The sequence below is a fragment of the Thamnophis elegans genome, chromosome 10 (assembly GCF_009769535.1).
Source record: "Thamnophis elegans isolate rThaEle1 chromosome 10, rThaEle1.pri, whole genome shotgun sequence".
NCBI lineage: Eukaryota > Metazoa > Chordata > Lepidosauria > Squamata > Colubridae > Thamnophis > Thamnophis elegans.
In genome coordinates, this window is record NC_045550.1 from 40,315,698 (window position 1) to 40,341,369 (window position 25,672).

The 25,672-nt window shown below is 37.8% G+C and overlaps 1 protein-coding gene across 2 annotated transcripts; it reads right to left on the reverse strand.

The window, feature by feature from the left end:
* On the reverse strand, positions 1-24,903 carry SLC16A14 (solute carrier family 16 member 14). Of its 2 annotated transcripts, XM_032225954.1 has the most exons (5): positions 24,360-24,903; positions 11,733-12,008; positions 6,628-6,771; positions 4,119-5,111; positions 1-1,174 (listed from the first exon to the last, which is right to left on the reverse strand). In XM_032225954.1, the coding sequence occupies exons 2-5, from the start codon at positions 11,992-11,994 to the stop codon at positions 1,023-1,025; spliced, it is 1,551 nt and encodes a 516-aa protein (XP_032081845.1). In that variant the 5' UTR covers positions 11,995-12,008; positions 24,360-24,903; the 3' UTR covers positions 1-1,022. The 2 variants fall into 2 exon arrangements, 1 of the variants encoding a protein (XP_032081845.1); XR_004256095.1 differs by lacking the exons at positions 1-1,174; positions 4,119-5,111; positions 6,628-6,771; positions 11,733-12,008 and adding an exon at positions 18,992-20,834.
* Positions 24,904-25,672: the final 769 nt, after the last annotated feature.

The window sequence follows — 25,672 nt, forward strand, 5'->3', positions numbered from 1 at the left end:
CATATGCATTCATCAAGCAGTTATCTTGTCACAGGCAGTTGATTTTATGGTTTCAGTTTAGCAGAATTATCAAAAACACTCTTCAAACACATTACAAAATTATCATCATTAACCATATCTAGGCTATTTTGAAGTGGTGGGAAGTTTTATACACCATCCCTTATTCAATACTATTATAAATCTTATGAAGAAGTGATCTGTAGTCATTTCTCCACTGGTTTTTTTAAAACTGTACTTCATACTGAGTGTGAAAAGATCATATTTTTTTGCCCACATTCCCATCATATTTGCCAGGCAAAATGAAAGAACAATGGAGAACTGTAATTGTAGTAGCTATTGCAACAACAGTTCCTAAAGCAATTGGAAACTGCACTAGGATTACTGGTGTGTTGAACTATGGTACATTCTAGTCCATTAGCAGATGGTTCATTGAATGGACTGATCTTTCTAGGTTGCCACTTGATACTGATATTGGAGCAAAGCATTAAAATCTAACCCATGGTAAACAGGATAGCAAAAGCAAGTCAGGAACCATGGTCTTGGCCTAGAAAATCCGAACTTGTCTTTCTTTCACTGGATCAGAAATAAGGAGAAATGTCAAGTATATATGTTTTGGCCCCTTGCAATAATCTTCCTGCTGAACTCTGCAGTCTCAAAGGAATTTGTACTCGATATCTTATTATGGCAGTAAGCAATTGCAGAAAGATGAAAATCCATTCTATCAAACTAGGAACCCGATACTATTTATATGCAAGCACCAAGATTCAAACAGACTTTTTCTTACACTGGCCTTCTATTTGGTGTTTGGTGGCGAATGATCACTCCACACCCAAGCTCTTTGTTTCCTGCCTTTTACCTCCAACTTCACAAAAATTAGTGTTCAATTATTGGTTGACATGCACCTTAGTATAAGGGGTGATATGTTCAGTTTTGTTTAACACTGTTATCTCCATCAGATATATAATTTGATACTTCCTTCAGAAATGCAAGATTTCTTCCATAAAAACATGAATTGAACAGTTCTAAACATTTCCATTTTCTATATGTTTTTCTGATGCTGACTTTTCCTTATCTATATAAGGCTGAATGAGCAAAGTAAGTATTCCCACCATATAAAGGAAGCCACATATGTAGAAAGAAAAGTCATATTTTTGTGTGAGATCATAAATCCATCCTAGAAAATAAAAAGAAAGCAGTTAATAGGGTACCATTAATAATAATCAAGAAGTATAGAACATTACTTTTTCTATTAATACAATATTTCTCATTGACATAATTGTATATCTTACTTTTTTTCATCTGTAACAAGATCGTCATACAGTACATTCATTTCGCCACTCTGTCAAATCAGTCTTTTGTCTTTTATTGTCTTAAGCCTGAAACAGTAGTGGGATGCTAGTCTGTTTCTTTAAATTTATATTTTAAATACACTTTTTCTATAAAACCTCTGGAGCATCTACTTACAGGTGAAACTCGAAAAATTAGAATATCGTGCAAAAGTTCATTTATTTCAGTAATGCAATTTAAAAGGTGAAACTAATATATGCAATAGACTCATTACATGCAAAGCAAGATAGTTCAAGCCATGATTTGTCATAATTGTGATGATTATGGCTTACAGTTCATGAAAACCCCAAATCCACCATCTCAGAAAATTAGAATATTACATGCAATCAATAAAACAAGGATTGTACATAGAACAATATTGGACCTCTGAAAAGTATAAGCATCCATATGTACTCAGTACTTGGTTTGGGCCCCTTTTGCAGCAATTACTGCCTAAATGTGGTGTGGCATGGAAGCTATCAGCCTGTGGCACTGCTGAGGTGTTATGGAAGACCAGGATGCTTCAATAGCGGCCTTCAGCTCTTCTGCATTGTTCGGTCCCATGTCTCTCATCTTTCTCTTGGCAATGCCCCATAGATTCTCTATGGGGTTCAGGGCAGGCGAGTTTGTTTTTGGCAGTGTGGGCAGGTGCCAAGTCCTCCTGGAAAATGAAGTCAGCATCCCCATAAAGCTCGTCTGCGGAAGGAAGCATGAAGTGCTCCAAAATCTCCTGGTAGACGGCTGCATTGACCCTGGACTTAATGAAGCATAGTGGACCAACACCAGCAGATGACATGGCTCCCCAAATCATCAGAGACTGTGGAAATTTCACACTGGACTTCAAGCATCTTGCAGTGTGTGCCTCTCCATTCTTCCTCCATACTTTGGGTCCTTGGTTTCCAAATGAGATGCAAAAGTTGCTCTCATCAGAAAAGCGGACTTTGGACCGCTGAGCAACAGACCAGGTCTGTTTTTCTTTAGCCCAGGTAAGACACTTCTGATGTTGTTTGTTGTTCAGGAGCGGCTTGACAAGAGGAATACGACATTTGAAGCCCATCTCCAGGATCCGTCTGTGTGTGGTGGCTCTTGATGCACTGACTCCAGCCTCAGTCCACTCCTTGTGAAAGTCCCCAACACTTTTGAATGGCCTTTTCCTGACAATCCTTTCCAGGTCGTGGTCATTCCTGCTGCTTGTGCACCTTTTTCTTCCACACTTTTCCCTTCCACATAACTTTTTATTAATGTGCTTTGATACAGCACTTTGGGAACATCCAACTTCTTTTGCAATTAGCTTTTGAGGCTTTTCCTCCTTATGGAGGGTGTCAGTGATGATTTTCTGCACAACTGTCAGGTCAGCAGTCTTTCCCATAACTGTGATTCCTACTGAACCAAACTGAGAGACCATTTAAAGGCTCAGGAACCCTTTGCAGGTGTTGTGGCTTAATTAGCTGATCAGAGTGGGACACTTTGGGCCTAGAATATTGCACCTTTTCACAATATTCTAATTTTCTGAGATTGTGGATTTGGGGTTTTCATGAGCTGTAAGCCATAATCATCACAGTTATGACAAATCAAGGCTTGAACTATCTTGCTTTGCATGTAATGAGTCTATCTCATATATTAGTTTCACCTTTTAAGTTGCATTACTGAAATAAATGAACTTTTGCACAATATTTTTCGAGTTTCACCTGTAGATCAAGAGGTGGGGCAACTTTGCTGTGACTGTGGTAGACTTGTTTATTGCTTCCATCGGTTTCAAGAGACATGAACTGACCCATCCAGTTCTAATTCTTTCAAGGGTAATTGGGGTAAAGGATTCAGATAGGGTTTATTTTTATTTGCACAAAAGTAAACCAAATTATGCCACCAAAAATACTGTTTGCAAATAAATGTTCTGCAAAAAAATGGTCCAAAAAGGTATATTTTGCACAAAGATGTGCAAATCTAGGTCTTAAATCCCACTTTCACTAAACATAAGTGCATGTGATTAAAATATATGTTTTTCTGTTTGCTTCTCTTTTCAGTTTCTTCATTTTTCTCTGCTCCTTTATAAAAATTGCAGAATCCTGGTTGGAAGAAACCATTTCATGCTCCTGCTGCATAGCAGTATCCACATTAAAGTATTCCAGTAGATATCCAGCCACAACATGAATTTATCCAATAAATAAACTATCCCTCAAGATAGTAGAGTCTGTTGTTAAAATGCTGTTAGTATTAGAATTCCCTTCTCCCAAAAAATTACTGTCATTCCTGCATTCTGAGATAACTATATCACACCAATTAAAAATAAAAACAATAACAATAATGTAATAGTACTACGGGATAAATATTTCTATAAAGGAGATGGCTAAAACCTGTCTCTTCTTGACATATTTTGCTGGTGTTTTGTGGAAAATGAACGATATCTGTTGATTTTCAAACTTTAGTATCAGGGCTATGCAAAACATTCAAATGAGGTTTTTTATAATTGGCAGGCATTCCACCAAAGCAGTTGTTAAGTCTTTTCTTCCTAGAGAAGCAAAGCAATTGAACATCTAAATATAAATAAGTTGCGATTATGCACTAGTTAGAATGCAGTGTTGCACGCTGACTCTGCCCACAACCAGGAGTTCGATCCTCACCAGCTCAAGTTTGATTCATCCTTGCGGGTCAGTAAAATGAGACCCAGTTTGTTGGGGGCAATATGCTGACATTTGTAAACTGCACAGAGAAAGCTGTAAAGCTATGGTGTGGAATACATCTAAGGCTATTGCTACTGATACCATGTAAGCCAAATAAAATGTTACATTTACCTGCAAATGGTGGTCCCAAGAGTGCTGATATCCCATTAGCACAAATGATGATTCCATAGGCATTTGCAAGATGCTTAATCCCTACTAGATCTTCAGTGACAACAGGCATAAGTGAAAAATATCCACTAGAAAATCCTATTAGGGCACAAACCACTGCTAGGCTAGCAAATGTATGCATTAATGGCAAAATAAAAATGCAAGAAACAAGAGTAAAATTAGCTGCCATGAAGACATTCCAAACACTGATGCAAGGCAAATCAGAGATTATGCCAAGGACGACCTTCCCCAAAATGTGAACAATTGCAATAATTGAAGTCAAAGGAAAGATGTCATTCTGTGCTGATAACCTGTACTGTTTCACTATTTCGGGGAGATGGATGAAAGGGATCACAAAAGTGCTATAGGCAAATAAAGCCCAAAATACAAAGGCAGCAAATGTTCTGTTTGTGAAGAGAGAAGCAGTTCCAAAGTAACTAGAATACCAGGTCCTGAAGCCTTTCTGGCTTGTGACTGTCAGTTGGCCTACTCGCTTTAGAATACCAAGAGTACAGATTTCCTTTTGGTCTCTGATTCCATCTTTATTTTCCAAGGCTATAATGTTTTCTTTTGTACCCTGTCCTCCCTTTGCCTCTTTCTTCGCGTCTCTTAAAACACAATTAGATGTTAGCACTTCGGCAGAGCAGGAGATAACTTTTGTTGGACTATTGCTTTGACTCTTGCTTCCATCCTTGCTTTGTTCAGTAGCTTCCTTCTTGTAACGAATTGGCCTCAGAAGTGCTCCACAAACACACAGGTTCAGACAGACAGCGCCATGAAGGAACACGGCATTCCTCCAGCCAAACTCCAAACAAAGATATTTCAACAAAGCTGTCATCAGGAAAGCACCAAAGCCTGTTCCAGTTGTGCTGAGTCCCTGGGCAAGAGCCCTTCTCTTTTGAAAATATTCCCCCACCATGACCACAGCAGGCAGGTACACCATCCCACTTCCAATACCTGAAACATAAAACATTTCAGACTTATCCAAGAACTATCTATGATTATGTTAATAAATAAAAATTAACTGACAGAAAATCCTAAAACAAAAATGAAAGGCTGGGCTAAATATCTAAACAAACATAGGTTTTGGCCCTCAGGAACGAAATGGAGCCGAAGTGGCGCAGTGGTTAAATGCAGCACTGCAGGCTACTTCAGCTGACTGCAGTTCTGCAGTTCGGCTGTTCAAATCTCACCGGCTCAGGGTTGACTCAGCCTTCCATCCTTCCGAGGTGGGTAAAATGAGGACCCGGATTGTTGTTGGGGGCAATATGCTGACTCTGTAAACCGCTTAGAGAGGGCTGAAAGCCCTATGAAGCGGTATATAAGTCTAAGTGCTATTGCTAAATGGGGCATGAATCATTCTAGGATCTTTTCAAACTTTATGTGTTGGAAAGTAGTATTTCATCCTAAACTCATTATTAATGGTCACATTCCAAAGCCATTATCCTAGAGCAAATCTACACTTCAACTTTTGAGTATCAACTAAATTATTAAACAGAGGTGTAGAGTTTGTTAGAAGGTTCTGTCTTGATTTATTTTGAAAGAGGGGATCTACTTTCTAAATGTAGACTTAAATTCATAATCAACAAGTACAATACATATTTGTGATTCATATCAGTCAGGCTTTAGGTCAGTGTACTGTTACTGATTGGCAGCTGTTTTACTCCTTCCTTCTGGGCTAATTCCTGGAAAGCCCTGGCCTAAGACCCTTCATTTTCAGAATGCTAGAGGATTCAATATTCTCTCCCACTTTTATTCAGTATACAGTAGTACATCTGACGCTGCTGGACTAAGTCATCTACTGTTAAGCATTATTAGTGTGCAAATGATTACATCTGGATCCCTAGCTGGGCAAATAATGCTATGGAAGATGTTCCAATATTTGGAGACTGTGGGGGTGTGGATGAGGAGGAACATCTTAGGCTCAAAACTAGCAAAACAAAGTGGCATTGATTTCAAGGATCTGCCAATTCCAATGATTTACCTTCTGAAGTTCCTGACTAAATACCACTCCTCCAGGAAGAACTAGTGCATAATTTGGGAGTTCCTTTGGATTCTTGCTTCCTACTCAGGGAATATGTGAGAGCAGAATCCAGAGCTTTTGCAGTCTCATCGTGTGCCAAATACCTCCTTTCCTGAATCAGATGGGCCTTCTCTCTGTCACTCATGTCCTTGCAATTCCCATTTGGACTATTACAATGCACTCTATATAGGATTACTCTTCAAGACAACTCCAAAATTCCAACTGGTCCAAAATGCAGCTCCATGAATAGTTATGATTGAATACATACTGTGTTGTAGATGCAATGTAACACCTTAATCAAGCTTATATAGCCTGAAGTTACAGTCTGTGTGTTCAAAGAAGATGAGCTGAGTTGCTGCCACAGACTTAGGCTTGTTTGTGTTAGCATATTTATATTCTTCCAAAAAATAGTAGATTTCCTAATGTATATACAAAATTATTTATGCTTACCAGCTATAATTCCAAATGTAATAAAGAGGTAATGTACATTTGAAGCATAGGAACTTAATATCCATCCCAGGGCATTTAAGATTCCTCCAGTTATTGCTGTCTTCCGACACCCACAGGTGTTAATAAACAAACCAATAAAGGGACCTGTGACAGAATATGTGAAATAGATTGCTTTCATAAACTAATTGTTTTCTTCATACATGAGACTTGGAAGCATTTAACTACAATTTGCCAAATCAGTATACATCGCATAAGCATTAATTGGCAAAGGTCTATACCTAAGGATTTGTCCAGTTAGTTCTTATCAATACATGAATTTCAGATACTAGATTACAGCAATTTACACAAATGTAATTTGTCTCAAAAAGCTAAATGTCTGTGGTTCAAAACTGTAAACTGGTAGCATCTAAACTCCTATACTGGTAGTCCTCAATTTATGATCAAAATTGTGACTGGAATTTCCATTGTTAAACAATGTGGTTGTTAAGTGAATTGCACCCAATTTTATGATCTCTTTTGCCATAGTTGAATCACCAGTCATTGTGTGAATCACACAGTCATTAAGTAAATCCGTCTTTCTCCATTGACTTTGCTTGTTGGAACCTCCTATAATAATGTGATCTCAGGATGCTGCATGTGTCATAAACAAATGCCAATTGCCAAGCACCTGGATTTTAATCATGTAATTGTGGGGACATAGTGATGGCTGTAAGTGCAAAGACTTTATTTATTATTAAAATTTATATGCTGCCCAATCCCGAAGGACTCCAGGCGGCTTACAAAAGAAGAAAAAAAGAGAGAGAAAAAAATAAGAAAAAAAGACAGTTTAAAATTACAAATCCATATGCATTCATTGTAATCGGGGCTGGACCTCAACAATGAGGTCAACAGCCCCAGGCCTGCCGGAACAGCCAGGTTTTAACAGCTTTCCTGAAGGCCATGAGGGTGGGTATGGTCCGGATCTCTGGGGGTAGCTGATTCCAAAGAGTCAGAGCAGCCACAGAGAAGGCTCTCCTCCGGGGACCGCCAGCCGACACTGTCTGGCTGACGGCATCTGAAGGAGGCCCAATCTGTGGGATCTTACTGGCCGCTGGGAGGTATGTGGCAGTAGGCAGTCTCGACTGGTCCTAAGTCACTTTTTTTCAGCACTGTTACAATTTTGAACAGTCATTAAACAAATGGTTGTAAATTGAGGACTACCTGATTTACATTGAAGGCACTCCAAGGCTATGCTTTCACCATAGATCAACTAGCAATAACAATTAAGCATGTATGATTTTATTCCCTATACACGCATGCACATACACACACACTAATTTAAGCCTGAAATTCAGATTTAATGTGTTACTCATACCCCAGAGAGCCATCATATTAATCCAGATGCTGTAATTAAAGTTTATTGAAGATTATGGCATCTGGGATGAAGACCCTCAAGATAGAGACATAATATAACCACATGAAGTTTGACTAATAGGCAGAATATACAGGTTGGAAAATCAATATATAATGCATAAAATAATAGCATGCACAGGAAAGTAATGGTGCTCTGTGTGTGGCTCCCAAAAGTGACGTCTGCACACTGTCATTGCTTTTATCAAAATTATAAGAGTTGCAGCCTAAATTCTGCCAGCTTTTTGTCAATGTCTACAATATGACAGGATTTGTGATAGGACACCACAATGCTGCATTTGGCACAGCAATCATCCACCCTTGCCTCACCACAGATGCACTATTACCCATTGTAATTTAGAAATGAATATATCATGCAAACTCAATCTAAGATTGAGTTTACCCATTGTATTAATCCATAATTGATTGGATTTGTATGATACCCTAAAATGTTGATCCTGAATAAATACTTTTCTGGATTTGTACAATTACTAACTAATAAACTTAGTATTTAGTCTAAAGCAAGCAACTGAAATTATAGGCTGTACAATACATCCATAAACATGTACGATACATACATAAAAATTGCATGTCAAAAAGCCAGACTAGCTATAAATTAGAAATTGGAAGGAAATCACAGTTTACCATCATCCTATTCTCCAGCCTATTGGAAGAACTGTCTATTGAATCAGTGTAAACCTGGCCTGATAAAATCTTTGGCATAAATAGCTGAGGATGGATGATTTCAACTTCCAAACTGTCATATTGTAATTCAATCAGCTATGGTTACAGTGTTTGTCTTAATATTTTTATCATCATAGGCATATTAGTGCTGTGGTCATCTACTGATTTGTAACATCACTTTTAACAATAAGCAAAGAAGTTGTATGTTACATCACAAACATATGCAAGCTTTTGAAATCCATTAGGAACAAACAAACAAAAATAATAAAAGACACTAGAAAGTCTATCCCACAATAAAATCCCAGCCATTCTAAAAATTATTTCTATGTTCTAATTTATTTATATGAATGCACATTTCTTTTAAATTAAGTCACTTTAAGTTACCAAGGGGACTGATTTGAGCTACTATAATTCTTAACAAATATATTTCTACTGCTGTTTGAAGAGGTCCTCTTCAATAGCCTAAGGGAAGGAGAAAGTGCTTGCCAAACTTGTATTTTTTATTAACTATCTTTCTTGTTAATGATTAATAGAGTAAAACTGCTGATGTCTCAGTTACAATTTACAAAGCATTCATCTGTTTTCTTCCAGATTATTGTAATACAGTTCAGAATACTAAAAATTAGGATAAAATCATTTCTTAGCACTTAATGCAAAACATAATTATTTCTCAGTGCCAGACTTTAGGGGTTTCTTTAAATCGTTCTATAACAAGACATTTTTAGATCACTTTGGAATTAAGAGATAATTCCAGAATATAAACAGAACTGCACATTTTTCAAGTTTGAATTAGTGATAGAGTAATTTATCATAAACCATTTACAACGAAGTATAGTGTTTCAGTCCCAGACATTGTCTGAAAAGCTGCTAAAAATTAATTCAGAAATCCTCAGACGACCAGCTGAAAATTCCTTAAGAACATATGTTTTGATTCCTGCATTATGCTGTTCTCAGCAAGTTAAAGTTTGTCAGAAGTTTCAAAACGTTCTCTTTTATGAATACAGTAATCTGTATGTGCTCATGACAGACTAGTACATAAAATTGATGAAGGACTAAGAACTGGATCAAGACAAGGCAGTAGAACAGTAATTCAGAATATTATATATATATATATATATATATATATATATATATATATATATATATATATATATATATATATATATATATATATATATATATATACTTTAAGTATATATATATATATATATATATTTGGATGAAGTTGAATAGATATCTCTAATAAACCATCTCCAGACTCAATTTCCTACTAAACACTAGCTTCAAACTCTTCTGAACTTTATCATGCTGCAAACGGCAGCATTATAGTATCTGTGCCATGAAAGAAATAATTCTGAGGTTGTATAAATTACCCCATTGAGAACTGGAGAAAGGAGAATTCAGTGATTTATTTATTCAGAACATTTATATAGTTACCCTTTTTACACTGTATATCATAACCCTCAGATTCCCCTGATCTGAGAACCACAGTCAGATCTCTGCCAATTGAACCAAATGCAATATTTAGGATGTGGGGGGGAGGAATCATTAAAGTGAACAAGCAAAATACTTGAGAGACCGCCTGCTGCCAATTACCTCCCACAGACCCATTAGATCTCATAGGGTTGGCCTCCTCCAGGTGCCATCTACCAGCCAATGCCATCTGGCTATTACCCGGGGGAGGGCCTTCTCTGTGGCAGCTCCGGCCCTCTGGAATGAACTCCCCGCAGGGATTCGGACCCTCACCTCTTTCCAGGCCTTCCGAAAAGCCGTCAAAACCTGGCTTTGCCGGCAGGCCTGGGGGTGATGAGTTCCCTCCCCTCTCGACATGTATGGTTGTGCGACTGTTGCCTATTTTTATTATTTGTATTTCGTTTTTATGTTCCCCTTTCCCCCTTTTGAATTGTTCGCTGCCCTGAGTCCTCCCAGAGAAGGGCAGCATACAAATAATACAATTCTATTCTATTCTAATTCTATTCTATACTTGCAGGCTACCGGAAAGATGGTCAGGGCAGGAATTTGTTTTAACCAAACTGTGGGGCTGCCTCTGTCCCATTGTTGCTGCTCAGCCCAACAGATCCAGCAGCAGAAAATATTCTGGGTCTCCTCTACTAAACAATACCATGCTGTTGGATCCCAGTTTTGTGCCTTTTCTGTGGCAGGACCTGTCTATAAAACAGCATCCGTCTAGAGATCTGAATAACCTCCAACCTAGTTAGCCATTCAAACGGTGTTTGAAAGACTTTCCCCCAGTCATTTGGATCAGGACATTGGATGTGCTCTGCTGTTGTTGATGTGTTGTTTGTGACCAGAATTATTGTGTTTTACACTGAGCACCAGATTGTATGCTGTTCACGTTCATGTTTTAATCCTCGCACACTGCCCGCAGTATTATTCTGAGATGGTTGGTCATGTATTCAATTTAAATAAACAACTGTATTCAGAGTTTGGGGAATTCTACAGAAACCATCTGAATAAGGTATAATTCAGACATGAAGGGCCTATGAAGAGAGCCTCCTGATCCCTGGTCCAAGGTGGCCTGCTTACTGTTTGTTGAAGATCCTATTTTCACAGTGGAGTCTCCATCTCATTGCCAGACTGTTGCTGAGGCAGACTGAAGTTAGGGTCAAGGTGACCTGGGAGGAAAGTTGTTTTCCATCCAAAATGCAATAATACCTTCTAGGCAAACATTCTGAATTGCATCAAAAAGAAATCTAAAGGTGGTCGGCAATCTGCACGGCTCCAATTAGCACCCTGCAGTACTTTCCTACCTGACTGTGAGGCTTTGTGCCTCCCCGTTTCCTTTCTGGCTGTTGAAGAGAATAGAGCCTTGCTGTAAAGCCTGCAAAAACTTCTTCTGCAACATTTTGCAAACATTCATGATGTTATTGAGTATTTCTTATCCCATGTATAGAAGCTTTCTTCGCTGAGATATTGGGTTACCCCACGTAACTGCATAGTACCAATTTTGATATGTCAATATTTAATCAAGATGGCAACTGGTATAAAATAGCAACAATATGGGATCCTACCTACAATCAGAGTAATGCCCATGTTGAGGGAGCTGACCCACGCTGTCAACCCTCGACTTTGACTGAACTCTTCAAGCCATTCCATGTTAAGAATTCCAAGAGCCATTTGTGATCCCATGATGAGTATATGCACCAGGAAAGAAGAAAAGACTATCATCCAAGCCCATCCTCTATCGATATCTGGATTTGAATTCAGCTTCTGCTCCCTCTCTTTGGAGTTCTTTTCAGAATCCGAATCAACATCTTCGTGACTGTCATACATTTTTGGTCAAGTACCTTGAAAAAGATCAAATAATATTTAGTAATTCCTGATAAGAGTTGCATTTCATTTACTTACTGTTACATTTTTAATAAGATGAAACACAAGTGGATGATGCTTGCCAACTGACCATTTCAATAGTACTGAATTGACTACTTCTCAGAATAAATCAGGATAAAATCTTTGGGGGAGGAATTGTCCCCATGGAAGAATAGGCTACTTACAAAAATTGCAGGCACCTGTGCTGCCTTCTTCCTTTCTTGTCTGAGCCTTTCCCACCCCTTATCAGCACAGCAGGGCTGCAATTCAAGCTGTAACCTTGAAACAGGTATGGGAGAAGATAGGAGTTTTGGAAGCTCTGTAGTTATCAGCAAATAAGGCAAAACAACCAAACCAAAGGAGGTGTTTTTCTTTCAAAAGGAGTAAATTGTCCAGAAGAAAAAGAGGCACAACTAAGAAAAGTGCAAACATACTATGGCACAACATGGAAAGTTGCAAATATTCTACACGCGGTTCAGTAATAGAAGAAAAAAGCAGGAGAAATAGTGTAAGAAGAAAATAGATTTGCTATAGAATGTAGTATTGTAATAGTAACTGAATAATAAAATTACTGTAGGTGTAATTATTGTAGTAATAATGTGTGTAGCAATGTAGAAATATCAATAGGACAGGATAGAGAATAGAGAACACTTGGTATATAGACTTGTAATTTTTACATTTTACTTCAGTATATTGGTTTTTATCAATATAAAATATCTTCCCAACCTTTATAAGGAAATACTAAACATCTGTCCAGACTCCAGGGCTTTGGGGGCTCTTTTGAATTTAGGTCAATCTAATTAAACTAGTTTAATTTTTAAATAAATCTAAGATTCACCCAAACTAATAATGTAGGACACTTTAGGGTTAAAGTGTTTCCCTGCTTGCTACCAGTACAGTCAATAGCTTTTAAAAAATTGATTATATTGCATCTTTAGCCAATATATTTTTTTAAATGTAATTGTTCCATGCTTACCAACATCCATGTAGAAACACCTCTAAAACTAAAATTGATTAAAGAACAAGAGAGAAAAAGGCAACACATAGGTTTTCATTTTCAAACACCTCTTCCAGTGATACCATAGCACATAAATATTGTATATCTGGTAAAGTTTTATTTGTTTCTGCAGCAGACCTAAGGGAAAACAAAGAGGGCCATAATCTAACCTAAAATTAACCCACCTGCTACTTTCTATAGTACACCATCTGCACTATTGATTTTGCATAATTATACCATCTGTTGCTTATCTCAAGATCTTAAAAGCTGCTTTTTGGGCTTTGCCCCTTCTAAACTACACTCTTTTTAAAAAATGTGTTGTGTTTGTACTATCATGTATTCCAGCTAAAATGCATCCACTAGTAAATTTTGTTAACATCTGCAGAAAAACCTTTGCCTTTGGAAGAGAGAGGATAACATCCTCTTAACACTGGAAAGATAAATGACAGAAATACATGAACTCACTCTTCATGGGCTCATTTCACCGCATCAATTCACTGTTGGTTGAATGATCAGAAAAGCAAAAACCATGTGAGCCAGTTTGATCTAGTGGTTAAGGTACCAAACTAGAAACCTGGGGATTATAAATTCTAGTCTTTTCTTAGGCATGAAAGCCACCAAGGTCAGGCAATGTCACGGTGGCATGTGATGTATTGCGACTTTCCCCCCTTCACTAAACCAGGCATGGGTGTGGCTAGCGCATGATGTATCCGGGCCACAGGCTGTGAGCTTGACAGTCCTGGGCTAGGTGAATTTGAGCCAGTCAAAGTCTCTCAGCCCAACGCATCTCACAAGATGTTTGCAGTGGGGAAAATAGGAAGGTGGTGTATTAGGTATGTTTGTTGTTTTCATTTATTTGCAAAAAATAATAAAGAGGTAAAAATACATAAAGATGTGGGACTTTACATGTTAAAAGACTATGAGATAAAATTATAAAAGAGCAAGTCCCATAAAATATACAGGAAAACACCAAATGTGGATGCCTTAACCTAAAGTTAAATTATGGTGTTGCATTAATAATTGATTAATTTTATTAAAAATATTTAGATTGCAGTGTATTTTATTACAACAGCAGCTATATTGGATAGCCAATTAATTCACACTGCTGCTTTACTGAAAAATGCAAATTTTTTGGTAACTGAAAAAATTTACTCCCCTAAAAGCATTTCTAAGGTGACTATTTCTGCATTTGCTGTAGTTGCAGAGAAACATAACCAAAGTACATGGTTTTGATATTTCAACATCTAGCAATAGGGAAGAGTATCAAACTGTTTACTTTTGTATGACGGAATTTTGGCAAAGAGTGTTCTTTTTTTACATACACTATATCTCTGGATATCTAAACTGTAAATATATTCTGAAACAGGAAAGGTCACTTTTTTCCAAAAAATTATGCCCACGCCCCATCAGCTGGACAGCACTATGATAGGACACAAGATCTCACCTCACAACTGAGTCAAAGTAACCTGGACCTCCTACAGTAACCTCCATTCATTCCCTTGCATGTACTACAATTAAATACCATGAAGAAAAAAATAGAAAGTTTAGGTTATCAAAAAGGAACAGGAAACTCTTTGGAGAAGCAGTGACAAACAATATTATCTGTTCTTAATCAAACAAGATAATCAAAGTCCAGTATGCAATGAAATATTAATCAACTCTCATACTCTTATCAGAAGCTTGACATTTAGATTTGTTTTTTTTCTTCTTCTATGTTTGTCGTGACCAAGGACAATACGTAATATAAGGAGAGAAAGCTGGTGTGGAAGATTGTAGTCTTTGAAACTCTTGTGGGAATTTTAGCAATCACTTTCCTGTTTAGGTATGAAAGTGATAAATTATTTTTATTCAGGTAGAGCAATTTTGTTGAGAAGTTAAAAAAAATCTTCTGACATTTCAGGATAAAGACTACATTTTACATCACAAATATAGACAGTCCTCAACTTACAACAATTCACTTAGTGACCATTCAAACTTACAATGGCAGTGAAAAAAGTGACTTATGACCATTTTTCACACTTACGATGGTTGCCGCATCCCCATGTTTACATGATATAAGTTCAGGCATTGGCAACTGACTCATATTTATGACCCTTGTAGTGTCCTGGGATTATGTGATCAGCTTTTGCAACTTTCTGACAAGAAATGGGGAACCAGATTCACTTAACAACTGTGTTACTAATTTAATAACTGCAATGATTCACTTAACAAATGTGGCAAGAAAAGTCATAAAATGGGGCAAAAGTCTCTTAACAAATTTCTCACGTAGCAACATAAATTTCAGGCTCAATTGCGATCGTAAATTGAGGACTACCTGTAAAAAGATATCCTGGGTAAGTTGTCAATACATTTCATATAATTCTAGTTGCAGGCGGCAACAGTATGTTAGTTTACAAGGTAATCTCTATAGTAGAGATCCTATATTATCCTAGAGTGGATGTTCCTGTAGCATCCAAAATATGTCACATTGATTGTTACTATCCATACTAATATTATGTAATGCTACTATAGAGTCTGCATCTTCTCTATAGAATTAAAATTGTAATATAAAATCTTCAGTTGACCATAGCTATTATTAAGTCCCACACAAGATCAAGTGAGCTAGAACTAGTCAGATTTCAGAAAGGTATATTTAATTGTGTTCTGGGGTAAGTACAAAATCTTGGAAAGTAGACGAAATTTCCCACTTTCATTTGCAGTGAGTTAATTAAATAAAATTCTTTTTGAATGGTTTGAAACGGTACTTTCCAAATTATTTTTACATAAGATTACATTTACATCTATAAGATAAACTATCAATCAACTCTGTTATTTGATTGTTTATACCTACTCTCGCTTTCTTATCAGCATCCCCCAATTTCTACCAGCCATGACAAGTGGCAGAGGTCAGTAAGTGCAGGCTGCACTAGTGAAGACTGTGATATATAAACCCACACACAAACACACGTTTTCTGCATGAAGATGACCTGGTCTTGAGGAAACTAAAGATATACATTTAATTATTAATGAAAAGGACAAATATAATATCAGAATTGATTTCATCAAGATTGCATAAGAAAGTAGAAATATACAGGTTGATGATAATTGCAAGTCACATCCCAGTGAATAGTTACAATAGAAAAAACAGATATGAGTTTTGGGGAAATTTCTACAACTTTTAAAATGAATGGGATCTGGGGGTGAATGAGGTGACAATTATGTTGTTAGGTGAAATAAATAGATGAAACCAAAATGAGTACAAACCAAATGTGATTAGGCTACTTTTAGTCACAAAAATGAATCAACATGGTAACTGTACATGTGTATCTGCTTAGAAAAAAGGTCTCTTTTGAACATATATTTTAAGTGTAAATCTATGCCACATGAACAAGTTATAAATCTAAAAACTTTATTGATTTGATTGTGCTGAAATATTGAAAGAAATAGTGGGAGTACGTGGCTAATCATCTTAAGATTCTTAATTTGAGGCAGAACATTTTGGGATAAAATCAACAGTAGGTGGAAAAATCAGTTACAGAACAAAAAGGAAAGAATATGTATATTGGCCATTTTCAGTTACATAAAATCATTTTAATGCACAAAACAATTGTAAATGTATAAAATACATCATTTTGACAACAAACCATTTCTCATCAAACAACACAAATACATTTGTGAATTGTTAGTGAAGGTAAGTTGATTTCACCCCTGACTATGACTATAGGATTTTCAAATTTAATTAAGTGTCTAAGTATTCCCCCTTGTTTTGGCAAATCTTTTGAAATTGATCTAATCTTATCTGAAGTTGTTGAAACTAGTCAGATGGACTAAACTATTCACAGTGAAAATATATGTATGTATGTATGTATGTATGTATGTATGTATGTATGTATGTATGTATATATATATATATATGAATATATATTATATTCACAGTATAGCTCTCAGTGATATGGAAGAAAAGAAAATAATGGAAACATTCCACAGTAAGTTTAAAATGCAAATCAGTAATTTGCTCTCTAGAAAAGCATACCTTTCAATCATTGTATATTCCACTCTATAGTATATTAACTGTTGCAATGTATCTTTGTTTGCTGTTTTTGGAGTTTTATGTTTTCATTCTCTATTTAATCGTCCTTGATGACTAGTTATATTTTTAAGACTTCTTTTGTATTCGTACATTCCCATGTCTTATCTTCCACGTTAGTACATATTGTAACTGAGCTTCATGCTCCTTCTTATCCTTTTTCCTTCTGGATAATATGACTGGTAGTTGAGGTACAATATTTATCAGTGTGGCTTGGCTGACCAATTACTAATTATTATTGTGCTTTGTATGAGAACATCCAGGGAGACAGCACATTTTTTGTTTTGTTCCTTTTTTATTGCAAATATTATTGCTGGATTTTGTTGATTAATATGATATAGGAAATTTTCTAAATCTTATTCATCATGATTCCAAAATATGTTATGTGTCATCAGCATCTTACCCACATATTTACCTTCTTTGTGATTTAGTAATCCAAAATGATTGGCAGAAGTAGTTGGGAGTAGATGGCGAAAATGACAGTAAAATTAGATGATAGGCCTAGCCGATTTAAATCTTACTAGTAAAATGTGTTAGATTACAAGTATAAGATTTTCTACAAGTATTAGGTAAAGGTAAAGGTTTCCCTCGCACATATGTGCTAATGGTTCCTGACTCTAGGGGGTGGTGCTCATCTCCGTTTCAAAGTCAAAGAGCCAACGCTGTCTGAAGATCATGTGGTCATGTGGCCGGCATGCCTAAACATTGAAGGCACCTGGAACGCTGTTACTTTAATATCAAAGGGGGTTCCTATTTTTCTACTTGCATTTTTACTGCTTTCGAACTGCTAGGTTGGCAGAAGCTGGGACAAGTAACGGGAGCTTACTCCGTTACACGGTGCTAGGGATTCAAACTGCCGACCATTCTGATTGACAAGCTCAGCATCTTAGCCAGTGAGCCACCGCATCCCTTCTACAAGTATTATTTTTATAATTATTGGTAATGTACTGTATATTGACTTTGTAATGTTTTTATTTAGGGTTTTTAGCTTTAGCTGTTAAGCATTTTTTTTCCAAGTTGCTGCATATTTTAGCCACTATTAACCATATTTTTCATTTCTTAAAAAATGGAAATACATATATGATTCATTTTGAGGTATCTATGCAACTTGTTTCACAAGTATGTGAAGACTGCGTTTGTGTCTAATAATGGTATATTGATTGAGGATGTGAAAGAGTGTGCGTTTGTGCGTATTCAGATGATATTGGCTGAGAAGCTAAATGATTTGCAATGAATATTAGACACACTACACACTGTAACAAGGAGTATGGATCAGAAAATTAATGTATCAGGGACAGAAGCGGTTTTGTTTAACAGAAAACACAAAGTGAAAACTGCAAGTTATATAACATTTTGAAATAGAAGAGTAAGTAAATAATATGTAACCCTTTCTAGAATGCTTTCTAAAGACAGGAAATTGGAGAGAGAAACGTTAAGAGGTGAATGCCCTATTTGAAAAGGAATGACCAGCATGTGATTTGTTTACAAGGAATGTAACAATTGTTAGAAGCAAAAATGTCACTATGTAAGAAAATTCTTCTGACAACTTTGGGAATGGGGGTTGGCATTGTCAAGAGAAACATTAACATTAATTGAATGCTGTAGAAATGGGCATGTAAGAATAAACAGCAAAAAGTCAAAAAGTTGCTTGAATACAAACATGAGTGACCTTGGCAAAATGAGTAAATATATAGACAGTATGGAGGAGGAGGAGGAGGAGGAGGAGGAGGAGGAGGAGGAGGAGGAGGAGGAGGAAAGAAAGAAAGAAAGAAAGAAAGAAAGAAAGAAAGAGAAAGAAAGAAAAAAAGAGAGAAAGAAAGAAAGAAGAAAAAAAGAAAGAGAAAGAAAGAAAGAGAGAGAGAAAGAAAGAAAAAAGAAAAGAAAGAGAAAGAAAGATTTAATGCATTTTAATGCCACTCATCTCCCCTATAAGGTGACTTTGGGCAGCTTAAAGATGATCAAATTGCAAAATAAACATATGAAGGAAGAAAGAAATGATTCTTTTTTTATCCTGGTGAATGCCCATAAAAACTAAAACAGTATTTAAGGGGTCATACAGTTCCATTCCAATAGAAGAAATTACCAAACCTAAAAAAGAATTGCTAAAAGGTAGGATATATTTATGCGGTACAATTTTTAAAACCTGAAAGAAAACCTTTTGTATGAAAATCATCACAATTTCCATTTCTGGCTTTCAAAGCAATTCTCAGGATTGCAGAAACAAGGACTGAAAAATCCATGATTACAATGTCTTATCTATCTTTTGTACACAAGGCTAGGTATCACTGACTAAACCTCAAGCAATGAAGCAAGATTACATGGCATTGCCTGGCAGTAGCAAAAGATAGTAAGCAATATTTTGAACTGCTCTGTCCTCCTAATGTGCATTACCTTCAGGAATTATTCATTTGCTACTTTTATATACAGCCCCACTATTTTTTGTTTTAATTTATTTATTTTTATCTCCATTTATTATTTTTATAAATAAATCAAGGCAGCAAAGGCCTATACTTCCTTCTCCTGCTTCTCCACAACTATTCTGTGAGGTAAGTTGGGCTGAGAGGGAGTGACTGGCACAGTCACCCAAATGGCTTTCACACCTAAAGCAGGACTAGAACTCATGGTCTCCCAGTTTCTAGCCTGGAATCTTAATCACTATATTAAACTGGCTCTCAATTTCTATGCAATGAATTGTCCAAACGCATATCTTTCATAGTTATTAATGACAATCTATATGCTAGCCTTAACTTCAGATCATAAATCAAGCCTAAGGACACATATGTTAAGGATTTCTACCAAGTTGAAAAATAACATGTAATCAGAGTGCAAACTAATCAACAAAAACCTACTCAAAAAGAATTTTTGAGATATAGGAAGCATGGTTTTATGCAAGTTTAGCTCTTGAGTTTTTGGTATCAACAAGGAGCAATTACAGCAAGAGTTTTACAAGCGTCACATGCAATGGCATTATCCCAGCAAAATACATCAGGCCAAGCTGCTTCTTAAATAGAAACAATACCTGCCTTCCTCATGTGCAGTTGCCTTTGGCCCTCTAGGTGCTGGTCATTTGAGACAACTGAGCAATAGAACTGTCAATCAGAGCATAGACATGCATTCCCCCAACTGATATTCTACAGGAAGGGGCAGAACTGAGAATTAGGATGCATGGGCTAAAAGGAAGGGTCTGAAGGAAGCTTAGAGATTTCGCACCAGATTAACCTCTATTGGTGACACTGGCAGGTTTATGAATATATATTTAGAGAGAGAAAAGACAACAATTGACAGCCAATAGATAACACATTATTAAAGGAATCCGTTTACAACCTATTTTAAGTTACTTAATACAGGTATTTTTCAACTAATGGAATTCCAAATGTCCACTGTAAGTCATGATAGTGGTAAGTTGAGGTACGCATGTGACTAAATCTGACTTCTCATTTATTTATTTATTTTTGGTGGTCATTGAGCAAATACAACAGTGATTAAGCAAACTAAAGCATTTCTGTGGGTGATTTTTTTTTTTGCTGGAAACCAGCTGAAAAGGCCAGAAAGCGGCCAAAAGAGTGTCATAAGTTGTGGTCACATGATTGTAGAATATTGCAATTGGCCATGAGGGTGAGCTGGTTGCCGAGCACCCGAAATACAGTCATGATCATGGGGATGGGTGAAGCTGCTGGAACTCCGGAACTGGCTTTTGGGAAGGTGCATCATAACTTCAATTGCTAAGCAACTGAGGGCTACCTGTAAAAATTCATAGAGACCTTGTTTAACATTAAGGAAGTAATTTTGCACTTTTGTATCCTGCCCACAGCCTACCTACCCAAATATATCTAAAGAAATGGAGTGACAAACAAAAGCATTTGCATGTGATGTAAGCTATCTGGACTCACCATGTATGAGTTGAGCAGCCTTATAAATGTGTTTAATAAATAAATAAACTCAGGGAAATGTTTAATGATGGCAACAAAACTTTAGAGCAGTGTTTTTCAAACATAGCAACTTGAAGATGTGTGGACTTTAATTCCAAGAATTCTTTTTCTGAGAGTTGGCTGACATACCTTCAAATTGCCTCATCTGAAAAACACTGCTTTGGCTGTAGTCTGGAATTATTGGAAAGATTAATGAAATTATTCTTTAATTTTGAGGAAGGCAGGAAGGAAAATAAGAAGAGGGCACATTCAACAGAGAGAGAGCATAACTCCCTCTTTACAGTCTAGCCTAACTAGGTCTGCCTGAAGTGATATAGCCTAGCATTCCTTGGCCTCTTGTTAAACCATTTGTTTAAATGCAGATGTCTTCTCCTGATTCTCCACATCATCTGCAGAGCTCATGAAGCAAAGCCCTGGCATGAATCCAGAAATACAGGCTACCAACGATAAACCACTTCCCTGCTCCTACCAAGAAATCTACATTGATGAGTTTGTGGTATCACCAAGAATCAAAATCAGTTTGATTCTTGGTGATATCACGAGCCCTTTGAATTACATCACTAGAAGTGGGGTTATTGAAGATTACTGTCAACTTTTGACCAAAATCAAGAGACCCAGACAGTTCAAATGGGTATAAAGATTTATTGTAAGTTTGAGCTCTCTACAAGAATCTGAACTATAGGTAGTCCTCAACTTACAACCACAATTGAGTCCAAAATTTATGTTGCTAAGAGAAATTTGTTAAGTGAGTTTTGCCCCATTTTACGACTTTTATCGCCACATTTTTTTAAGTGAATCACTGCAGTTAATAACACAGTTAAGTGAATCTGGCTGCCCCTTTGACTTTGCTTGTCATGTCACAAAAGGGGATCACCTGACTCCAGGACACTGCAACCATCAAAAATGTGAATCAACTATCAAGCATCCAAATGTAAATAACATGACCAGGGGATGCTGCAACGGTGAGAAGTGTGAAAAATAGTCATAAGTCACTTTTTCAGTGCTGCTGTAACTTTGAGCGGTCACTGTTCTAAGTCGAGAACTACCTGTACTACAGGCCAAAGAAAACTAGCAGGAGATAAGAATAGAAGGAATTCAAGGTGGGCTGGACTTAGATCTCTTGTGAGCGTGAAGGGATTCATGACTGATGATGTGATGGACCCTTCTCTTGGGCTCAGCCTGGTTATCTCCCACATCATTCACATTAACTAGATTGAGGAGGACCATGGTGAGAATGACAGTTATGAAAAATGGGCAACCACTTTGAAGGGATTGAAGTTTTCCTGATTTTGGACGTAGTTTTAAGTATTTCTCCACAATTTTCATCCATTTCATATTTTATGAAAATGTGTCAGTGTTTGGCATTCAACCAACTGAACTTCCTTAATAGAGGGACTTCTGAGAATCACAAAAAAGGTCTTTAGGGCCAGATGTAATCCAGAGGATTCAAGCCGTCTATTCCTGATAGAAAAATTAAGCAGCCTTTAAAAGTTACCGTATGTTCTATTCTGGCTACAGAGGAAAAAATGCTACTTTCTTTGTTTCTTTCATAATTTTAAAGGCTGCATAACTAACATCTACAGTATATATTACAACACCATCCCACCTCTTTTCCATTAATTTATGTAAAAGATAATGTATGAGAGTGTAGCTTTTTCCAGTCTTGCATCATTTAGGTATGTAGGCCTACAACACAGAACAGGTTTCTTAGGCTGAAGAGGATTGGCACTTGGTCCAACATTATTGAAAAGCACAGGTTGAGATAAATGAATATTAACTCTTACAATTCAACTAAATAAATTATGAAGAAATAATTTTGCATTTGCAAATAAAGTTATTTGCAAATAGGCTGAAAAAGTAAGTACAACCCTAAAGAATTCTGTGTATTATGAGGACCTATTGCACAATTCTTGTTCCTTACCAAGTAAACCTAAATGCTTTTCTTGAGTAACTTCTTCAAATATCACTGTAAGAAAATATCACAGGGTTGCCGGGTACATGTGTTAAAAATTATCAATGGAGTGATTTATCTTAAAACCAAATAATGCACAATACCAAACTTTTAAAAAAAAGAATATTTCAACACACTCAAATGTTTCATGTTATTAAAAGCTATTGGTCAACTTTTAATTTGGGGATACTAATTTATTTAGGGAGAACCATCCTGAAAAAGATTGTTATGTTTAATACCTACACATTTGATCCTGCTTCTGCAACACAGATTCTTAATATTTTAACATTGTGTTCTTTTTATCTTTTAATTTTTACTTGTTTTAAAACCTATAAGCCTCTCAGAGTCACCTTATAAGGGACATGGGTGGCGTAAAAAAATTAATAAACAGATTATAAAGCACATTGAGTAGTACTTGTTACTACCTGTATTATCACGTTTAAATAAAAACAGTAATATTATTATTATGGCAGGCTTGCTATAGAAATAAGTATGCCTATTTAACAATTTTCCCCAACCTGTTGTCCTCGAAATATATTGGACTACAGCATCCTTCATACCCAGCCAACATTGGGCATGAGTTGTAGTCCAACAGATCTGGCAGATGCTAGATTGGGAAGGCTATCCTTGAAAACTGCACTATTACTGCACTTATGTACATGAATATATATTTCTTTGTTGCATTTATATATCAGTTTTACATGAACTCACAAGACTATAAACAGTGAAACACACACATCCTCATTTGTATCTTCACAATGAAATTTTAAGGTAAACCAGTGGGGGGGGGGGGGAAACCCACAGTAATTCAGTAGCTCCACAGCTGAGCTTTGCAATCTAAGGCCACCACTTTGTCTCACAACCAGTGTTTTTCTGCTTTTCAAAAATAATATAAATGAGAACATAACACAAATTATATAAAGTACATAACAGCTGGTCTTCTCTCTCCTCATTCAAATCCAGGCAGCGCCTCCCCACCCACCCTTAAAGCCAGGATGTGGCTCTGGGCGGATCAGCGCCCCGAAGAGCACAGATCGCCAGTCGTGCACACCAGGGAAGCGCCAGCCTCAAAAGGCGCTTTCCGGGGAGAATCCGGCGCCCCAAAGAACCTCCGGCCAGCCACAGCAGCGGCAGAATCTTACCCAGCGGAGACGGGAGGCGAGTGACCGCCAGTTACCTCTCTGCAGAGCAGCCAATCTCTTTATCGCCGCCAGCAGACAAAGCTGCGCCGTCGCTGCCTCCCGTGCCTTCCCACCTGGGCGCTCGCATCCTTCCTTGCCGAAGCCCCCCCGCCGCCCCCAGGCAAGCCTAAACCACCCCGGCCTGGAAGGAGAAGGGGTGCGGGAGAGAGACCCGGATAGGCCGAGCACCCTCACACCAACTCACCCCGAAAGGGGCCGTTTTACTCCTCAATGCCTGCCGAGAATTGGGACGGTACAGCCTCTGGTGCTTTCCACCGATTCCCCAGCATTGATGCAAGAGGCATGTTCCACTCAGCGTCCGGAGCCTTTCCCTGTTGGCGCGAAAGAGGAGAGGGAAGCCAGAGGAGCTGAGGCTGGGTTGGGGCTTATATCCTCCATTCTCCCCTCCCGACCGTTGCCCTTTCGTCTCCAGAGGAGTTGTTCGCCTCGGCGTAAACCTCCTCCTTCTCCTCCCACCCACCCCCCGCCAGCCCATCTCTTGTCATTTGCGCGGTCTTCCAGGCGGGCGACACACCGGCTGGTGCTGGTTTGGCGGAGCCTTGGGAGCCCCGCGCATGCTCTCGCGCTCCCGCCCGCCCGGTGACTGAAGTCTCTGGCTTTGGAGGGTTGGACCTGCCTGGCCGGCGCAGTCCGCTAAGCAGGGCTGGCAGGTTGCTTCTCCAGGCAGATTAGCGGCGTGAGCTGCCGTGGGGGTGGAAGGGGGAAGAAACATGTACTCGGAGCGATCAAGAAACACCTCCTTGATGGTGAGGAAGTGGGGAAGTTTGGGAAAGTGGAAGAAGCCTCGGGAGGGAAAAATAGACACTCAAACGACCGGCTAATTTCCATTCTGGAATAGCTTTTTCACTTTTAGCCTCTTTCTCACCAGGAACCTGTTGCTTTATTTTCTGAATGGCAAGAGGACGGCGGTGAAACTATGTTGAAACTGTCTCTCTGTTGCCAAGTTTTTTCACAATTAAAAAACGAAGGATTTTTGACGTGCAGTCCTATACTGTATATTGTATTCCTTGATGGACAGACATACATTTATTCAGAAACTAATTGTAGAACTTGCAGGCTTTGGTGCTCTGTGTTGATGTGAGGCTGCTCAGTTGAGTATTGAAATATCTGCAGGCAAACGACCAAACTCAGAGAACACCAAGGACCCACAGCTCAATCCTGAGCTACATATATTCCTTTCTAGTAGAACCTTTCCCATAAACTCCACAGTGAAGTGTTTTTTTCATATATTTGCTGCAATAGTGGGACAACCCTGCACCTAATTTCAAAAGCCTTGCACAAATGATCACTTGACAGTTCTGGCATGGGTGAACTGCTCCTCTGCCAACTGGGTAGAGGACAAATGAAAGATGGCTCAATAAGTGTGAAAACACTTCATCTAATTTTGTTCCATGCCCATTTTTGGCTTTGGCCCCACTCTATCCCTGAGAGACAGTCCTCAAAAGACTACCCATGAGATAATTTTTGTTACCATGGAGCCACTGAACAATTTGCCCC

Bases quoted from the DNA above. Each gene is read 5' to 3' on its own strand.
- SLC16A14 (XM_032225954.1), bottom strand. From the start codon at position 11,994: ATGTATGACAGTCACGAAGATGTTGATTCGGATTCTGAAAAGAACTCC. The intron at 6,772-11,732 runs GTAGGATCCCAT...ATTCTGTCACAG, and splicing joins GGGCATTACTCTGATTGTAG to GTCCCTTTATTGGTTTGTTT. The intron at 1,175-4,118 runs GTAAATGTAACA...TTTATTTTCTAG, and splicing joins CTTGGGACCACCATTTGCAG to GATGGATTTATGATCTCACA.